The 19647-nt window shown below is 34.9% G+C and overlaps 1 protein-coding gene across 1 annotated transcript in view; it reads right to left on the bottom strand.

Moving 5' to 3' along the window:
• The window catches only part of LOC137238171 (uncharacterized), a 137371-nt gene that overhangs the window by 24238 nt on the left and 93486 nt on the right, over nucleotides 1–19647 (bottom strand). Inside the window, exons 6-7 of the mRNA XM_067762846.1 lie at nucleotides 9982–10134; nucleotides 5281–5453 (exon numbers count right to left, since the gene is read on the bottom strand). Of these exons, the coding sequence (XP_067618947.1) occupies nucleotides 5281–5453; nucleotides 9982–10134 (326 nt within the window). The remainder of the gene's footprint in view (nucleotides 1–5280; nucleotides 5454–9981; nucleotides 10135–19647) is intronic.

Below are 19647 nucleotides of genomic sequence, written 5' to 3'. Positions count from 1 at the left end.
CTTTAAGCTCTATTGAAAAATTGAGCCGAGTTTACTCTGGTATTTCCGCTGGATTCAACATCCGGCCAGAAAGATCTTGACATCTGGAAAAAGGTAGATCCTGCTAAGGAATAAATCTTTAGGCTGGAAATGTGGGTCTAGTAGGGAAATGACAATAATTAACAGTGAAAGATGTGTTTTTAAATCGACTTTCAAGCTCATTTCACTAAGAAAAATTTTGTGCTCATTTCACTAAGAAAAGGCTGTGAAATTTCGATTAATTTCTCCTTATTCTGAAATGTGGGAAATTTTTAATTCGATCACTTAGAGATGAATATCTATTTGATACCTTAGTATTGAAAAAAAAAACTTATTTATATGTGTGTCACAGATGGGGCAAAAACCATCACTTGTGAAAGTGGATGAATTCACTTCCCAATTTTGGTCAAACATAATAAATGTGTTTGCCATTCGTTCAACTACGATCCGATTTGTATTTTCCCTGGACTAACGTTCTAAAAAAAAAAAAAAGAAAAATATGCTCATTTTACTGTGACGGGTGGAACAGTACTTACACGATTTGTAAATAAATTAAAAATTAAACGTTATAACAGCTGATAAACTGCAATCCATGCAGCTGATAAACTGCAATCCATGTATGTATTTGAATATATTAGTCGTGTTATCTTCTTAATTGAAAGTACCCATAGGCACATTTCTCTCAAATTAAATTTTTTTGCCTTTCCCGATGACCCTAACCAAGTTCCCCCAAGTAGTCTTTTAAATTTTATTAGCTCGCATTGGATTTTCTTTACGATTTGTTTTTATTATTCCTTGGTTTGTGACATAACTTCGTATAAACATACATACAGCAGCGAGCAGAAACATAGCAGTGACAATTTATACTGAATTTCATCAAGTAAATTCCTCTTTATTTTTATTTTCAATATTTTAGAAAAAATTTCCAAAAAATTCGTACTTGAAATATACAGAATAATTTCGAAAACGTTTTCAAAAGCAGCCGAAAACTCAATTCAAATTTAATTTTAAAATTTCGAGGTTTTTATTTGGAGCTACTAAATTTATACTTTTTTAAGCCAGCAAAGTACCATTTGTTATAGGTCTCTCAAAATTCGCATTGGGTTTGGAAATATTTTTCCCGAAGGGTGTTTTAGATTTTCATCTTTACAAAGTTTGAATTTTTTTTATATGGAGGAAAATCTGAAATTGTCAAAAACCAATACAAATTTTAAGAGACCTAAAAGTTAAACTTTGTGAGACTTGAATGATTTAGCTATAAAACTGCATACTGAGAAAAAAATTCGGAGAAATCTAAATAAAAAGTACGAAATTTTCATAATATTTTTTCGAATTTTCGAAAATGTTTTTGAGATTGGTCTGCATAGTTTAAGTGTAGAATTTAAAGAGGTTTTTTCCTTTAATATTTAAAATAAAAACAAAGAAGAATTATATTGACGAAATTTGATAAAAATTGGCACTGCTATTTTTCTGTTCGCAGCTGTTTGTAAGCATAAAATTAATGTACATACGTACATACATTTACATGTATGCAGACCAAATTTGTTAGCCAAATGTAAACAAGTAAGGAAGGTTAAGTTCGGGTTTAACCGAACATTACATATTCAGCTGAGAGCTATGGTGACAACATAAGGGAAAATAACCATGTAGAAAAATGAACCGAGGGTAACCCTGGAATGTGTTTGTATGACATGTGTATCAAATGGAAGGTATTAAAGAGGGAGTGGGCCATAGTTCTAAAGGTGGACGCCATTTCGGGATATTGCTATAAAGGTGGATCAGGGTTGACTCTAGAATGAGTTTGTACGATATGGGTATCAAATTAAATGTATTAATGAGGCTTTTAAAAGGGAGTGGTGGTAGTTGTATATGTGAAGGCGTTTTCCAGATATCGACCAAAATGTGGACCAGGGTGACCCACGACATCATCTCTCGGGTACCGCTAATTAATTTATATGTGTAATACCACGAACAGTATTCCTGCCAAGATTTCAAGGGTTTTTTATTTCCCCTGCAGAACTTTTTCATTTTCGTCTACTTAATATGGTGGTGTCACACCCATTTTACAAAGTTTTTTTCTAAAGTTATATTTTAATAAACCAATCCAATTACCATGTTTCATCCTTTTTTTCGTATTTGGTATAGAATTATGGCATTTTTTTTCATTTTTCGTAATTTTCTCGAAAAAGTGGGTGTGGTCATAGTCGGATCTCGGTCATTTATACCAACGCAAATGAGTTCAGATAAGTACGTGAACTGAGATTAGTAAAGATATATCGATTTTTGCTCAAGTTATCGTGTTAACGGCCGAGCGGAAGGACAGACGGTCGACTGTGTATAAAAAATGGGCGTGGCTTCAACCGATTTTTCCCTTTTTCACAGAAATAAGTTATCGTCCTAGAGTCTAAGCCCCTACCAAATTTCACAAGGATTGGTAAATTTTTGTTCGACTTAAATGAAAAAGGGCGGAGCTACGCCCATTTGGAAATTTCCTTTTATTTTTCTATTTTGTTGCACCATATCATTACTGGAGTTGAATGTTGACATAATTTACTTATATACTGTAAAGATATTAAATTTTTTGTTAAAATTTGACTTTAAAACATTTTTTTTTTAAGTGGGCGTGATCGTTCTCCGATTTTGCTAATTTTTATTAATCGTACATATATTAATGGGAGTAACGTTCCTGCCAAATTTCATCATGATATCTTCAATGACTGCCAAATTACAGCTTGCAAATTTTTAAAATATCTTCTTTTAAAAGTGGGTGGTGCCACGCCCATTGTCCAAAATTTTACTAATTTTCTATTCTGCGTTATAGGTTCAACTCACCCTTCAAGTTTCATCGCTTTATTTGTCTTTGGTTATGAATTGTCGCATTTTTTCGGTTTTTCGAAATTTCCGATATCGAAAAGGTGGGCTCGGTTATAGTCCGATATCGTTCATTTTAAATAGCGATCTGAGATGAGTGCTCCGGAACCTACATACCAAATTTCATCACGATACCTCAAATTTACTCAAGTTATCGTTTTAACGGACGGACGGACGGACATGGCTCAATCAATTTTTTTTCGATCCTGATGATTTTGATATATGAAAGTCTATATCTATCTTGACTCCTTTATACCTGTACAACCAACCGTTATCCAATCAAAGTTAATATACTATGTGAGCTCTGCTCAACATGAGTATAAAAATCATAAAGTTCAGTGCATTGTTGGCAACAAATTTCAGCAGCCAACCGTCCCCAACGTCATCGTCAGTCATCGCCATCATCGTTATAGCAATGAGCTGTGGTCTCAAGTGGCACCAATCTGCACATCTGCTGATACGTTTGTACGTACGAACATAAAATCAATTTTATAAGACTCTTTTACAATTAGTCTGAAGGTGAAAATTACTACATACATAAATGCATTTGCTAAAAAGAAGCTGGAACATACTGAGCTCATACTCGCATCATACTTGTATGAGTATTTGAGAAGCAGTGCACTTGGCTTTTGGTTAGTTTTAACGAAAGGAAGGTCATTAATGAAGGCTATGTTCAGACATACATATGTACGAATAGTAGTTGAAATTTGTTATTGTGAATTTAAGTGGACGAGCTAAGATTTTTGACGACCCTATGGATAGAAAAGATTTTTGGCATGCATGTTTACACATACATATATGTGTAATGGTGTTGAGAATCATCGTTTCTAAGGAATTTAATGTTTTCAAATGTGGCATACACCTTTAATGAGCGGGGATGTTTCTTTTTTGTATAATTGAAATTAAGAGGAAATGTAGGCGCTTTGGCATTTCCAAAGATATTAAAAGTGATGTATGGCATCTTACATTTGTTTGTAATAAAATTCACAAATGACTGTACGTATAGCAGGCAATCATTATATAAAAATTGTTGAGCTTCTTTTGATGAGGTAATTCGTTGTAAGATAGTAACTTTTGATGAGATGGATACGTTTGAGTAGCCTATGATTGAAACTTCACAAGTATATACCATTCAAGTATAACAGTGTTCATTATATACTAATAACTACAGTAGCAAACAGAAAAATACCAGTGGACACTTGTTTTAAATTTCGACAATTAAATTCTTCTTGTTTTATATTTCTGACATTTTAGAAGAAAATTTGTATGGAAAACGTTTTGCAGAAAATTCCTAAATTCGTAAAAAATTTCAAGAAAAATTCCAAATTTTTATTCTGAACGTTTTCGAAAAATCTCGAGAAATTTTAAGAAAAATTTCTAGTTTTAGTTGTCTTACGCCTTTCGAAAAAGTTCGAAAATTCGAGAATTAAAAAAAAATTCGATCATTTTATATGGAGATTTCTGAACGTTAACGAAAAAGTTCGAGAATTCTAGAAAATTTCGAAACTTGTATTTCAAGTTCTTTAAACGTTTTCGAAAAAATTCGAAAATTTTAATAAAATTTCGACCATTTTATTTGGAGTCCTCTGAGCGTTTACGAAAAAGTTCGAGAATTCGAGAAAATATCGTAACTTTTCTTTCGAGTTCTTTAAATGTTTTCGAAAAAATTCGAGAATTTGAAAAAATTTTAAGAAATCTTCGAACTTTTTTTTGATTTCTCTAAACGTCTTCGAAAAAGTTCGAAATTTCGGAACCTTTATTTTGAGTTCTCTAAACTTTTTCGAAAAAATTCGAGAAAATTTCGAGTTTCTTATTTGGAAAATATGTAGACTTTAAAATTATTGTTTATAGTTTATGTTTTGATGAGTTTCACGATATTTGCATGGATTAAAATTTTTTTTATTTCAAATTGATTAACAACTTTTATTTAAAAAAATTGGAGATATTTTCAAGAAAATTTCGAATTCTCCATTTGTATTTCTCTGAACGTTTTCGAAAAAAATTCGAAATTTTGATACAATTTTATGAAAATTTGGAATTTTTGATTTGGAGCTTTTGAACTTTTTCGAAAAAATTCGAAAGTTTAAGAAAATTTTTAATAAATATCCAACTTTTCAGGAACAAAATCTTAAAAGGTTTTTTCTTAAAATATCTTATATAAAAATAGAAGAATTTAATTGACGCAATTTGATAAAAATTACTGCTGCTGTTTGTGTTTTTGTTCACTGCTGTACATATTAATATGTACATATGTAGACATCTTTACATATATTATGCCTAGTCTATAATGAAACATTTTAATTAAGTAATTTAGAGCTTTTATAGTGATAGGGGGTCAGATCTTGTTGCTCTACTATTGTTGCTCTACTATTAACATTATTTTTCACTCACCTGTAACGCAATCGTGAACCGAGTTGAAATAAATCCGAATTATTCGATTGTGAATTTGGTAGCGGAGCAATGCGCACCATACGAAAGAAGGCGTGGTGCTCGACACAACAACGCCACAAATGTTTGCAAGCTGTTTTACGTGGCGTCTCGAAGCCATAGGTGCTAAGTTCGTTCTGCAAAGAGAAAATTTTAATTAAATCTAAAGAGATGTGAATAGAAGTAAAAGAGTAAAGTGTAAAAAGAAAAATAACATAAAAAGGCGGTGAGTGCAAGTCTCGTCGAAATCGGGGTCAGTTGTTATTGCGTGCCATGTCTTATGATGAAGCGGATGGCGTAAATTAAATTACAGTGTGCCAAAACTTTATGGTTATTATCAGAGTGCATGGTGCAGGCGCAGTGGGTTTGGGGATGAACGAGTATGGGAATGTAGACCAAAAATACAACCTACCGTCTACACTAATTGTAACGCGTTCTTTAACTTATTTCAGCACTACTTTCATTATCCCTAATTCAGACAGAGCATTTTGGAGAAGATCCACGGTATTACCATGTCGAATTACTCCGATGATCCTTCGGTAAGAAAAATTTACCGAAAGGAATTCGCTACCTTGCAATTGGAAGTATCCGCCCAGCGTTTGTTTAGCTGACTTAACGTTCGCCTATAGAGGAGCAGATCACAGGTGGTCGAGGTAGTCCGTGGTATCTACAGCTACCTACATTCCGTTCAGTTGTACCCATGCGCTCTAGGAGGTCTGCATGATATGTGCCAAATATATTGCTGTGGCATTGGACCAACGCGAAATTAATATTAAAATAGTTCGAAGAAACCTTAAGCGAGGTTTGGCATCGCCAACTTGGGCCTTTGAGATTAGCTTGACTATCAAACTAGATGCTTAAGTGTTTAACTTGCAATGCTCACCATCTCATACACAGCATCCTTAATTGCAAAAACCTCTGCAAGCAACTTCAACTTGCGGCTTACATCGAGCTCGTCACAGAAAACAGCTCCTCCAACTTTACCATCCAAAAATAAGCGCCTTGTGTGATAAAGGCCTTAGTGACTGAAGGTCAAATCTCAAGAACGTTTTCTAAGACGTATAATTTAAAAGTGACTTGCATGAGTATAGCTCCCTCCGCTCCCTGAGGGAATATAAAAAGCCGTATATTTTACGAATACAAAATCTTGGCAAAACCACTGGCAAGTCAAATGAGGCTGCGAAGGGCTTAAAAGGACTTGTAAATATTATTACCATAAATCATTCAAAAAAGGCTTTTGTGAAGCACACTGATGAAGCAAGGGCAGGATCACCAGCTGAGATGTTATTGTTGTTGTTGCAGTGATATAGACACTCCCGCAAAGTTTTTGGTAGAGATGTCATTGTTAATATTTTTCTGGAAATAGATACGGTATGCTACGGTTACACGCACCATTGAGGTAGGGAGCCGACCTTCTCGGGAACGATTAAATAATACTACGTTAAACCGTGTAGACCACCCATCACCATCTCCTCATCATATAAGATACCGGAAATAGATAATCTCCCAGAAGTCTTTGTTTAAGGAGCTAAAATATATATTTTTTGGAAAAAAACGTTGATTTTCAAAGCGATTGCGAAGAGAAGAGAGCATAAGTTGACCAAGAAAGTCAGCCTTATAAGTTTCACGTGTTTTCTATTAAAAACTCTCGACAGATTACTTGGCAAACGATCACGGTATGATGAGCTCCATTTTCAATATTTTTTGGAAAAAAACGTTGATTTTCAAAGCGATTGCGAAGAGAAGAGAGCATAAGTTGACCAAGAAAGTCAGCCTTATAAGTTTCACGTGTTTTCTATTAAAAACTCTCGACAGATTACTTGGCAAACGATCACGGTATGATGAGCTCCATTTTCAACGTATGCTGTGATGACAGAAGTGTGCATGGTGTGAACAGTGGAACCTTAAAGAGAGTAGATATCACTGGGACATAAAAAATACTCAGCATGGGTATATCATGGGTATATAATTGAAAGTATCATAAGCAAGGTTACTCTTACAAGTAGGAATGATTGAAATGAGAGGCACGATTGCTGCTGATAACGGATTGCTGCTACATCATCGTATCCAAGATAAACTTAGGTGTGTGGACTCGACTCTAATTGTCTAAATACTAAGGAGTAGACCAAGCAGAAACCCTCGCGATTTGAAACTCTGAAATCACTTGAGTACTTACTGGAAATAGTAAATTCCATCACCAAACGTTAGAGCAGCCTTCAATATGCTTTATTTAGAGTGTTAAAAATGATGACATCAATAAAGAAGATTCTTGAAAACAGTCTGAATAATTTGTCTACTTCACACTTAAATGCGCTTAAAAGCTTTACAGCTTTTAAGTAAATATTAAAATGTCTATTATTATATTTATCCCTCACATATCGTTAGACTGCAAGCATATATTTTATAAATTTTTTTCAACTTAATTCAAAATAAATTCCTTTGACGCAAAGAAATAACGTGATGACAAAAAAAACCACTGCAAGTAAAAATAGCTTCAAAAGAGTTCTCGAGTTAATAAAAGCTGGCTTAAGAAATCTCTGTTTGAGTGTGTGCATAGCGCTATGTGTGTGTGTGTATGTGTGTGGGGGGGTGGGGGGGGGGTACCATGATTGTAAAAAGCGCGTTGCTAAGGCTTTTCAACGCATTATGTTGAGCGTAAAATGCCTTGACACTATGCCAAACAAGGCAATGCATAACATAACATAAAAGTGTACGTAACACATGCGCGTAAAAAAATTGAAGCTAAAAATGATTTGCAAATTTTAAAGTATTTTCTTTTAAATGTTAAAAAAAAAACTTAAGCAAACTATAAAAAAGAAAATAAGTTATTCAACTTCGAAATTATATTAAAAAAATTCGTAAGTTGGAGAAATTTATTATAAAAACTGTTTCAGTAACAGTTTTGAGGATTGTCTCGATACTTTTACTGATTTTCGAAATTCATTTCATCTAAGTAAATCAATTCCGAAATCATTTTGGAAATATTAGAAGATTCAAGTTATTTTTAAACATATCTATGTAAATTTTCAACACTTTTTTGGATTACTAGAGAAAGTTTTGAGTAGTTTTTCCAAATTTTCGTTGCTTCAACATTTTTTTTAAATTGCTATAAAAACTTAATTGTTTTGTTTTCTATTTTAATTTAAAATAAATCATTTAACAAATTATACAACGAAAACTTAGTAACTAAATTTTTAAACCATTTTTGAAAAATTGGAAAATTCGAGAATTTTTCAAAAATCTCTATATAAATCGTCCAATTTTTATTTAGTGTTTAGGTTTTGAAGAATTTCACGATATTTGCAAGGACTTTAGAATTTTTTTTTTCGAATTGATTTACAACTTTTATTTTATTTTTTAGTTTAAAAGAAAACCTAAACCAATTATATAATGAAAATGAATAAATGAATGAATTTCGAAAATACTTTCGAAAATTTGGGAAATATTCTTAAATCTTTATATAAAAAGTTTCAAAATTCTTATTTAGAACTTTATTAATTTTTCAATATTTTATTTAGAGTTTTATTAACAGTTTGGACGATTTTCTCAATACTTGCATGGATTTTTGAACTTGTATTTCTAAACTGATTCAAAAGTGTATCTTTTTCAATTTTTTTTAGACGTAAACTATAACAAATTATACAGAGAAAACGAATGTAAGTAAATCAAGTTCGTAACCTAATGGGAAAGATTCGATATTTCAAGAAGTATTTTAAAATCTATATGTTAGTTTTTAGAATTCTACTTAGCATTTTATTAACAATTTTCAGTTGTAACTCGAAATTTATTTTGAATTTTGGAATTGAAATTTTGAAAATTGTCAAAATAGTTTCTTTTCCCAGTAAGATGAGTCATACAACAAAACTGCATGTAAAAAATTTTCATAGATTCTAAATACAGGCTTCGAGATTTTGATGCGGAGTTCCAAAAAAAATCTCGAATTTTCCAATTTTTTCGAAAACATTTTCGAAATTGGTTTACATTAAATAAAATCATAAAACATAGTTTTCCTTGCGCGAATTCGAAAATTCGAGTAGTTTTTAAAAATTTATACATATGTGAATTCTCAAATATTCTTTTAGAAGTGTAGGAATATCTGTCCCCAATTTCCAAAATTTGCATTGAATTTTGAAAATTCTTTTTTCCGAATGGTGCTTTATACATTCTTCCATGCAAAATTCGAAAATGTTACTTTTTGTATGGAAGTAAATCTCAAACACTTTTTAGAAAAACAAATTTTATAAGTTAATTGGAATTTTATAAAAACCTGAGATTAGTATTTTTTTCGGTGTTTTCGATATTTCTTTCAAAACTTATTTGCACAGTTTCGTTACATAATTTACTTAAATATTCCTTAAAATCAACGAAAATAAAATATTCAAATTTGTGCTGCTGTTCTTTAACACGCCGGTGTATATATGCATTTTTTTTGTTTGCGTAGAACGAAAAGCAAAAATGCCAAGTACACCAAGAACTCCCGTAAAGAAATTGACTTTATAAGTACTCCTACAATTACTTTAAATTGTTTCTATGTGTTAGTGTGATTGTTTGCGTTTACGCTATGATTTTAAGCATCACTTTGTGTAATTGTATATGTCGTTGTATATGTGTGTGTTTGTAATGAATTTTTATTTCAAAAAAGCGTATTAACGCTCGCTTATTTACATTTTTATCGCTAATACGCAGCATGAAGTAGCGTCCTTTGTAGTAAACTTTGGCAATACGCGGCCAATAGTAATGAGCCACTGTCGTCTTATTTCTTAGCACCACAATGCCACTTGGTGTCAAACCCAGAAAGTACTCAACGCTATCCTCGCCCTGGTTTGTGGAAAAAAAGAAAAGAAAATATTGTTAGAAGTTATGACAAACCGTAAATATACATAAATACATACAAATTTATATTAACAACAATTATTTACTATAGTATGATTTAAAATATTTCGAAGCTCAATTATAATGCAAACTTGAGCCATCACTTAATAACAGAAAAATATTTCAGGGCTGAACATCCGATGGAACCGAACATGATATACCAAGATTTTAACTAAATCCAGACTTTTCGGATTATTCATAACTACACCATATGTTAGGACGATATGGGTTTACTACTTAAGAAGACATCCTTTCAGATGCTGTTGGAACATGTTGGTCTCGTTTATGTAATGCTTTATATAAGTGTATTGGTATTCACTTGTATCAACCATATAGACCACGAAATAAAATAAATAGATCAGTATCAAAATATATCAGTACCAGTATCAAGTATAACCACGGTTCGTTTGAGCGCATTGAATTTTTATTAAGCAGGTATTTCCATATACTGTATTCAGAAGTCAGAGTCTGACTTTTCACCTCGTATAACAGCTGTTATACTAAATTTCTCAAAAAAAAAAGAATCCAGCCCTTATAATAAGGGAAAAGAGCGGACCACGCCCACATTTTTAATTTTTCAATTTGCTGAACACGTTAAAAAAAATAACGAAATGTAGAATTTCGAACTTCGAACTTCGTAAGCCAATATCTATTTTTTAGAGGCTAAGTTCGAAAAACGGAGATAGTGCTTTGTTTACTTAAGCCTCAATCTCTACGAAAAAGTGGGGTTTGTCCAATACCAAGAAAAAAAGTTGATTTTGTCGCATAGTGTTATTATTATAAATACGAAACAACAGGTTTGACCCACTTATTTACTTTGACTTCCCCTATTCATGATATTTGGCATATCTTTATTAACTTTTCAATGCAAACCCTGCAATTTTTCCTCCAAAAATATCACGAGTTTCAGGTCTAAGTATAATAAGAATCAGGTAAAATAACAGTTGCAATAAATATTGAAAGTGCTATAACTTCTTTACTTATTATTTCAATAATATGGTTTCAAAGCAACATTTTCTTGAATTTTTAAGTAGTTTCGTTTGGTAAGGAAAAAAAAACATACATTAGGGGGGTACAATTTTGTTAGCTGACCTAATCATGTGAAAACGACTTCATAGCTTAAAAGGACATTAAACGGAAATGTGAAGCTTCTCAAGGCCAAAATAATGACACATCAATTTTAAAAATCGGACGCCGAATAACCAAGTTACAACGAAAAACCCGTTTCCGCTGTATTTCGAAGGATCAAAAAAAATAAAAAAAAATTTTCCGAAACCCTCTCAACATAATCTTCAAATTTAGGGGCGGAAATTAGCAACTTTTTTTTCGACCCAGTCTAGTAGACAGCATACTTGATCGGCTCGATTCGCCATCTCTTTGAAGGTAAAGTACGCATGCTACCCTGAACTGATGAGGCAGTTTAAAAGTGAGGCCTCTTAAGAGGAGTACAGATCACACCCATCGGAATCATGTAGGTTCTGTATATGAAATTAGACAGGTCGAAAAATTTCTTCGGAAAATTAAAGGACCTTTGTGATATGCCAACAGCGGATCCTGCTGCCGCCGGTAATATACTAAAGGCTATGCTCGAGAAAGCAGCTGAGGGAAACCTTGAATTCCCTGCGGGTTTCTAAATTAACCTTTTTCTTGAGATTTAAGACATTGGGTAGCACAACGTCGTCAAAGGGCTGTCAGCGCTATTTATAGTTTCCCTAAACCAATTGTCAATTTCTACGCAAGACGTAAAAAACTGAATGTTTACGCAAGATTAGCAGGTGAGGTTCTCAGGCGCGACCAAGAAAGACCATCGTGGCCATATAAAATTGTTCCCGAAATGATCCAGGTAGTACCTTAATGATGTGTCGTTTTGTAACATAACTGATCAATATCCAATAAAGGACCATTAACATCGATAGCACACCCTTTACACTTTGGGGTGTATCTTAATCGCTACACGAATAATAAGAAGACCCAAAATTAAGTTATTTATATTGGCGCAAGCTTCAGCTGGTTACGCAGTAAGTCGTGTCCTTAAATAACAACAACACAACATATTTCATCACCTCCTTGTAAAGTGCAACGAAAACTTTTGCATATTTCGACAGCGTGCCAAGTTTTCCAAAAATGTTATTAAAATTCAATAAAGTTATTAGCTATGTAATGTTCGCACTCTTAAAAACTTCTGTCAATAAGTGAGAGGCGACAATTGAGTGCAGGTAAGAGGATGATAGCTTTCAGTGTTGTTATGACAAAGTTGTAGAGGATTTTAACACGGTATACTTGTTAAACAATATACTTTTTTTCATACCAGACTAAACTGCCACTATGGATAATTGTAATTATCCTTTGTGAAGTCACTTTAAAATACTTCTTGGTGCTAAGATAATGGGCGCATCTAGGGTGATTGGCTCTACTCTGGCGCCATTTAAGAAGTGAGTTTAGTCGAGGTAATACTTATATAATACAGGGTCATATAGAGGTCGCACAAAACCCAAATCAAAAAGCACGATGTTTATGTGCTTTAATCAAAAACCTAAATAATGTCGGTCTAAGGACAACGGGGTTTCATACCAATAAAGTGATTAGTAAAAGAATAAGGCAGCCATAAGGCTTATCAGTATGCGACGAACGCTGTTGGTGAGAGCGCATATTACTCTTGCGATGTGAGGATCGGTGGTTGGCAAAAACTGAGCAAAGGTCCGCGAGAGTATGTAAAAATTGTGGAGAGCCAATACAAAAGAAGGGATCGAGAAGGATTTTATAAAAACAGGTGATATACTTTGGAATAGAGGAGTGAACAACAGTGACGTTGGGATGACAGTGTTCGTACTACTAGTAGATACGGAGAAATTGGGATTGCAGAAGGATTGTACAGGTATATGTTTACCTTTTGGTAGTATATTTTACTCATACTGTATTTGCACATTAGTGTAAAATGCCACAAAAGTGGTTAGGACGTTCTGCATCGGCTGGTTCGCTCGAGATGTAAACGTTCCCGGTAGGCACCTCCAGCCCACAACAGCAGAATCGGCTCATAGTTGGAGACGAAAAAAAGAACAGAATGGGTGAGGAATGTTAAGACTAAAAATCAGCACCGAAGCCAGAAACGAAACCGGACGGCGTGTCATCAGTTTGTTAGAGGAATGTCAGCGGTTTGTTATCGGTGAGTTATCGGTTTGCACCTCATTTCTTATCGAAATCGTTATAGGTAAATTATTGACGAGATATAGATAAGGTATCGCTTTGTGAGCGATGTGTTATAAATTTGCTATCGATAACAGTGGTTATCTATAAGTTACCAAGTTCGTCCACGAATTACGGTTAGTTATCGTAAAGTAATCGGTTTATTACTGAGTGCTAATCGAAAAGTTATGGAAAGCTTATAAAATCTTATCCATTTGTTATCAAAAAAGTTCTTTTATTATGGAAGAGTTATCGATAGTTTATAAATACTTATCAATTTGTTATCAAAAAGTTATCAATTTGCTATCGGAGTATCACCAATTTGTTATCGTCGTCTTACCAAAAAGTTATCTTATAGACGAGGGATATAATAGGTATTGTGACGAATATTAGCACCACTAATTGATTCACATCACTAATCTGATACTAAGTAAATAAAGGCACAACAACAGTAAAGTAAGCTGCCACTCTTGTGCACATCAAATCAATCATCATTTATTCACATACATGCAAGGCAGCAGAGAGATACTCACAAACGCATGTCATCATCAGCCGAAGTAGTACCCACATATACACATGCATATGGATACAAACTACAACTATACATGTATAGAGTTGGTGACCAAGCATGAAATTCGCGAAGTTACTAGATCTTAGGAGAAATGGGTGGACGAGGCAACAGAGAGTATAAAAGCAGCGAAAGCTGAGTAGTCACTAAGCAGTTTGATTTAAGCACGCTATTGGTTGCGAAAAGAAGTTCAATTGCGAAGTACTCACAAAGTAGTCTAATAAAGACCATTTTGTAATACAGAATATTGGATTGTTTTGTTCAACAGTTTAGCGATACGAACGTAAGCAGAAGGTTGCAAATAAGCGGAATTTCCCGAATTTCGTTACAGTATGCTATGGAGGAGACAAAGACGAGTTATGGCTTTGTAGGTTATCGAAAAATTATGGATCTCGTTATTGATTTATTATTTATGGTTAATAGAATGCTACCAATAAATTATTGATTTGTTTTTGGAAAGTTATCGAATGACAAACGATACAATATCGAAACGTTATCGATTTGTTAACGAGGTGTTAACAATTTGATATGGACATGTTATTGATTTCTTATCACAATTCTCGCTTCTAAAGCTCCGAAATTATTTGTTCTAGTAAAGTCACCTGGGAGATCATGAGCAGGTCTTACAATCTTAGGCTAACAAATTTATTGTGATCATCAAAAAGAGGGGACTCTTGGCTCATGTTTGGTATTCTGACTGGACACTGCCTTCTGGCGTCATATGCTTTTTTAACAGGTTTTATCAGAGATAACGGATGTAGGAAATATGTGCTGGAGCAGTAAACGATCGAGCACGTTTTTTCGTCGTGTCTTGCGCTCACCAAGCTGAGGCTCCAGCATTAAGGAGTGGCGCAGCTATCAGATCTAGCAGAAGGGAAGAGCATAGGTCCTAGAAAGCTTCTAGTATTTGCCGAGAGGGCGGAGTTATTTTACAATATAAGCTCTGATTTCATACGGGTTTTTCAGTTTGGTCGTTGAGCAAACTTCTGATAACACTAAAAGAGCTCCTCTCGTACCGGCCACTTTAACCAGTTACCTTCATCTGTTGTGGTTTAGCTTCAACCCATTGATCAGCTTTAGTTAACTTCGCGAGTACTGCTACTAAGGCTTTTTTCTGATTATGGTATTTTCTATTAACTGATTTGGTATCTGATTGCGCTGATATTTTTTATTTATTTATTTATTTAGTTTTCTTCGATTCTTGGCCACAATATGTGCGGCCACGCGTGGTGTAAATGGCATTCGATGTGTGAGTGTTCTCGGATTTAGCAACAAATAATTTTTATCACTTACTCGGTCAGAGATGAAATAAATTATTTCGACAAATATGTAGAATCTACCATCTTTTACACTTTATCTATTACGTTGAAGTCTATTACGTAACCTCCCCACCCAAAACTACGCCATAAAACGCAACACTAAAGCACTAGCCATAAAGTCTTTCTAATATTTTAAGTATAACGAGTTAATAAATTTTTGTTTGAGTAATGTATTTGAGTTAAAAGAAGATTATAGATGTCATAAAAATTTCATACGCTTATTTAATAAAACACTAAAATAATAAAACACAACGCCAGAGCAATAGAAAATGGCTGTTAAAAAAGTTGTGTGAAATATGAATGAACAAATTTTCTGGCTCGCGAATCGAGATTTTCGTTATTGGTAAATACAGACACTCTAGTTGCTTATGAGACTTTAACCCTCATTTGGACTGATGGGTCCAGCCAGACCGTTTTTGAATTTTTATTCACGGTAATTGTGCAGTTTAGGGGCCCACCCTAAAATTGGGCCTTTTTTGTTGAGTGAGGTATCAAAAGACGCGTATTCACGTCTAGATCAATAATCCGAAAGCGGAAGTTAACTTTTTTTACCCGTTCAAAAGATATTAACGAAAAACCGAAAAAATACCCGGGGGTACTTCCGAAACCGGGGGTGGGATCCATAGTATTTTTGCGCAGAACACCTTTCTGCGTTGGCGGCCTTCGGCCGCGCTTATAAAAAATAACCCTGGGCTACGCCTTGCTAAGTCCGGGTGTGTGGTAGCCACGGTGATGCACAATTTTTTTTGTGGGTACAAACACAAAAACAACCACATGAAAATCGCCAACTTCAACTGCAAATATCTCCGGACAGAGATACAATTTTTCTTTTCCGCCTTCTGATTATTATTTTCGAGATTAGTACGCGTCTTTTGATACCTCACTCGAAAATCTTGGCCCAACTTTAGGATGGGGCTCCTAAAATTATTCACTATTTGTAATACAGGAGATGGCCTGTTTTTGACATCCTTGGACCGATTTCGCCAATTTAGTTTTGAGTTATTTTTGAAAGTTCACGGAAGGCTTAAAAGGTCATTAAATATAATAAAAATATCAGCTAGTTGACCCGGCAAATATATAAAAATGATTTGCTGTGCATTAAAATAAATAAATGTAAGGCGCGATAGCCTCCGAAGAGATCTAAGGCCTAAGGTCTAAGGACCTTCTCTTCCAATTTGCGTCGTGCTACTATTGATTTTCCCTACAAGTCGGCCGGACGGGACCTATATGTTTATGCCGACTCCGAACGGCATCTGCAAGGCAGATGAGTTTTCACTGAGGGCTTTTCATGGCAGAAATACACCCGGAGCGCTTGCCAAACACTGCCGAGGGGCGACCCCGCTTAGAAAAATTTTCTTCTAATTGAAAAACCTTATTTCTAAAATTTTGATGTTGCTTTGCCCGGGGTGTGAACCCAGGGCATACGGTGTGGGAGGCGGAGCACGCTACCATCACACCACGGTTGCTGTGCATTAGTCTCACTAAAATTCAGACATGACTTGACCGATTTCTATAAATTTTTTTTGTTCTGTTCGTTATGGTTTAAGGATGGTGTAGAAGAAAAGTAAGAAAAATGGGTGGTACCTCGCCTTTTAATAGGAAAAGTTTAACTTAGCCTTATCTTCGCAATTATTTAAAACAGCTATTCAATATATGGTATAGAGATGGCATACATGAGGAAATTGAGGGGTGAGAGGGAGGTCCAGTAGGGATGGGAGTGAGATTGAGATGAGAGAGGAAGCGTGAATGGGAATGGGTATGATTGCGGGAGTGCGGAGTGTGGAGTGGGATCGGGGGTGCGAGAGGAAGCGGGTACGGGTGCGGTAGTGGGAGTAGGGTGAATTTAGAATGGACATAGCAGTAGGAACAGGAATGGTAGTGGGTGTGGGACCAGAAATGGGAGCATGTATTGGGAATGGGAGCGGGAGTGCGAGTGGTATTGGGGGTGGGAATGGGAGCGGATAAGGAGCGCGACTGTGAGTGGAAGGAGCTAGAGAATTGGTAGTGGGAACGGCGATGGTAATGGGGGTAGAGTGATTATGGGATTAGGAACGGGAGTAGGGTTGGGAGTAGAAGGAGGAATGATATTGGGAATGAGAGCGCAAGTGCGAGTGGTATTTGGAATGGGAATGGGAGTGGATAAGGAGCGCGAATATGAGTGGAAATAGCTGAGGGCGTGATATTGGGAACGGGGATAGTAGTGGCAGTAGGAGTAAGTATGGGATTAGGAAAGAGAATGGGACTAGGGAGTAGGAGAAGAAGAAGGAATGGTATTGGGAACGCGGATGGGAGTAGGCCATTAGGTGTGGGAGGGGTGGTGGAAATGGAGCGAGTGTGGGAATGGGAGGGAGATCAATGGAATAGGGGCTGGACAAGAATAAGTAGACAATCGAACCTTTAGTAGAAGAGAACGGTAAAGAGAGTGAAAAGGAATAGAGAGGTTCAGTTTTTGAATGTTGGCAAGCCAATTTTCGAAAATAACAAAGTGTGCTGGGTACAATCGTGTTATATATGTTTTAAATGCATTAAAATAAATTAACTTTAACTTAAAAATTTTGATTTGATTTTGATTTAACGAACAACATATTTAAGTTTTCAGGATGTTATACAAAAATTAGCTGAAGCTCCCCCATAAGATGTTAAATTTTCTGTTGCGTCCAGCCAGACACATTGGTACTCTATATGAAAGTAAGGGTTAATAATGCCAAAAGAAAACGTCATGGTAATGAAGTCTTCCGGTCAAATAAGAAAAGGGTATAATTATATTCCATATCTACAAGCACTCTTTAATTAAATTTTTATAAATTGTTATTTATTATTTCATTCACATTCGACGCCACGTCAAAGAGGAAGCCATACTTTGTCCCTTTTCATACACAACACATGTTCACCATCTACCTTAAATTCTTATCAATACCAGCCATCAAACAATAAAACATTATGACATCCGCACACCACTACCAAAATTGCTACCGAACCCAAATGAAAACTAGCCTTCGGCGCAACCTTTAAGTCATCATATGCCCATTCATTTCGCAATTCAGTCATTTGTCACTATTTTGGCACTCATTGTCGCCAAACATTGGCCGTCGTCTATCTGACCAATTTGGTTTGTTTTCCTTCCTTGATTTTATTATCCTTACACCATCCACCCACTACCCACGCAACGTCATTGTCATTTGTGTCCATTATGCTTTATGATTAAGTAGAAACAGGAGTGAAAAGAAAAAAATTACTTTTCGTGTTTACAGTCGTCTGCTATGTGTCTTTTACTGTCGTGGGCCTTCAGTAGCTCGTTTTTACTTTTGTCCCTTTATTGTGCTCCAACTTGTATTTGTAATTTAATGCCTCTGCGTAAATTTTCGCTTCATTTACATTTTTTATGGCATTTTTGATATCCTGCCGAAATAAATCACCCGCAGTAGCAAGGCTGCTTGTTGGACTGTAGAATGTAAATGTAAAGTTATTACATAGTAAAAAGTATGCGTGTGAAAGATACATTCAAATTTACGTGATCACATATTGTGTGACATGCGTATGTAATTATGGCGGTACTTTTCCAAAAACTCAAAAAGGAGAAGGGTTACAGTTACGACTCGAATTCAAGGCGAAAATACGCCGTTTCGAAATCGCATCGAATATGAAATGAACTCGCGAAAATAGATTATCTAGAATGCTTAATTTTAGATTCGTGTCGGGTTCTAGGCAAACTCCATCGAATCAATTTTCACGAAAGCATATTTTTGTATGACCCTTTCTGGACCTACGGACAGTTGTAGATTTGGCCTCGCTAGCGAAAATCAATGGCTCGCAAAGTAAATAAGATAATTTGTATCCACGACTAAGTGAGTTAACGGTTTGTTATCGACTTAATAACAAAAAATTTTCGATTTACTATAGAAAATATTTTGATTATTTATCGAAAAGTGGTTCATATGTTATTAAAAAGTTATCGATTTTATTATCGAAAAATTATCGATTTATTATCAAAAAGTTATCAATTAGTTGTTAAAAAAATGTATAGAAAAGTTATCGACTTTTTTACCAAATCGACTTTTTGGAGGGTTTTTTTATCAGAGTGATAAAAATTTGCTATCAGCCTGTTATCGATATGTTATCAATGACTTATAGGTTTTTTATGAAAATCAATAACACAGCTGCAAGTTAGAGACTGTAACCAGTCCTTTAATATGCCGATTTGAAACCAATAAGAATTCCATTACAAACCGATATTCCGAATAGAAGAATAACTTTTCGGTGTTTTTGTTGTTGTTCTCGCAGCAACAAAGACGCTTCCCGATTGATTGAGATTTGAGTATTTTCGTTGCCTCTTACGACAGGCATACCTGCCGCGGGTATATTGCAAACCCCCTATCATGCTGGGGTAAA

Source organism: Eurosta solidaginis, chromosome 1, assembly GCF_040869045.1.
Source record: "Eurosta solidaginis isolate ZX-2024a chromosome 1, ASM4086904v1, whole genome shotgun sequence".
NCBI classification, from domain to species: Eukaryota; Metazoa; Arthropoda; class Insecta; order Diptera; family Tephritidae; genus Eurosta; species Eurosta solidaginis.
Note: the sequence above shows the minus strand (reverse complement) of the source record. Positions and strands in the feature narration are given on the sequence as shown.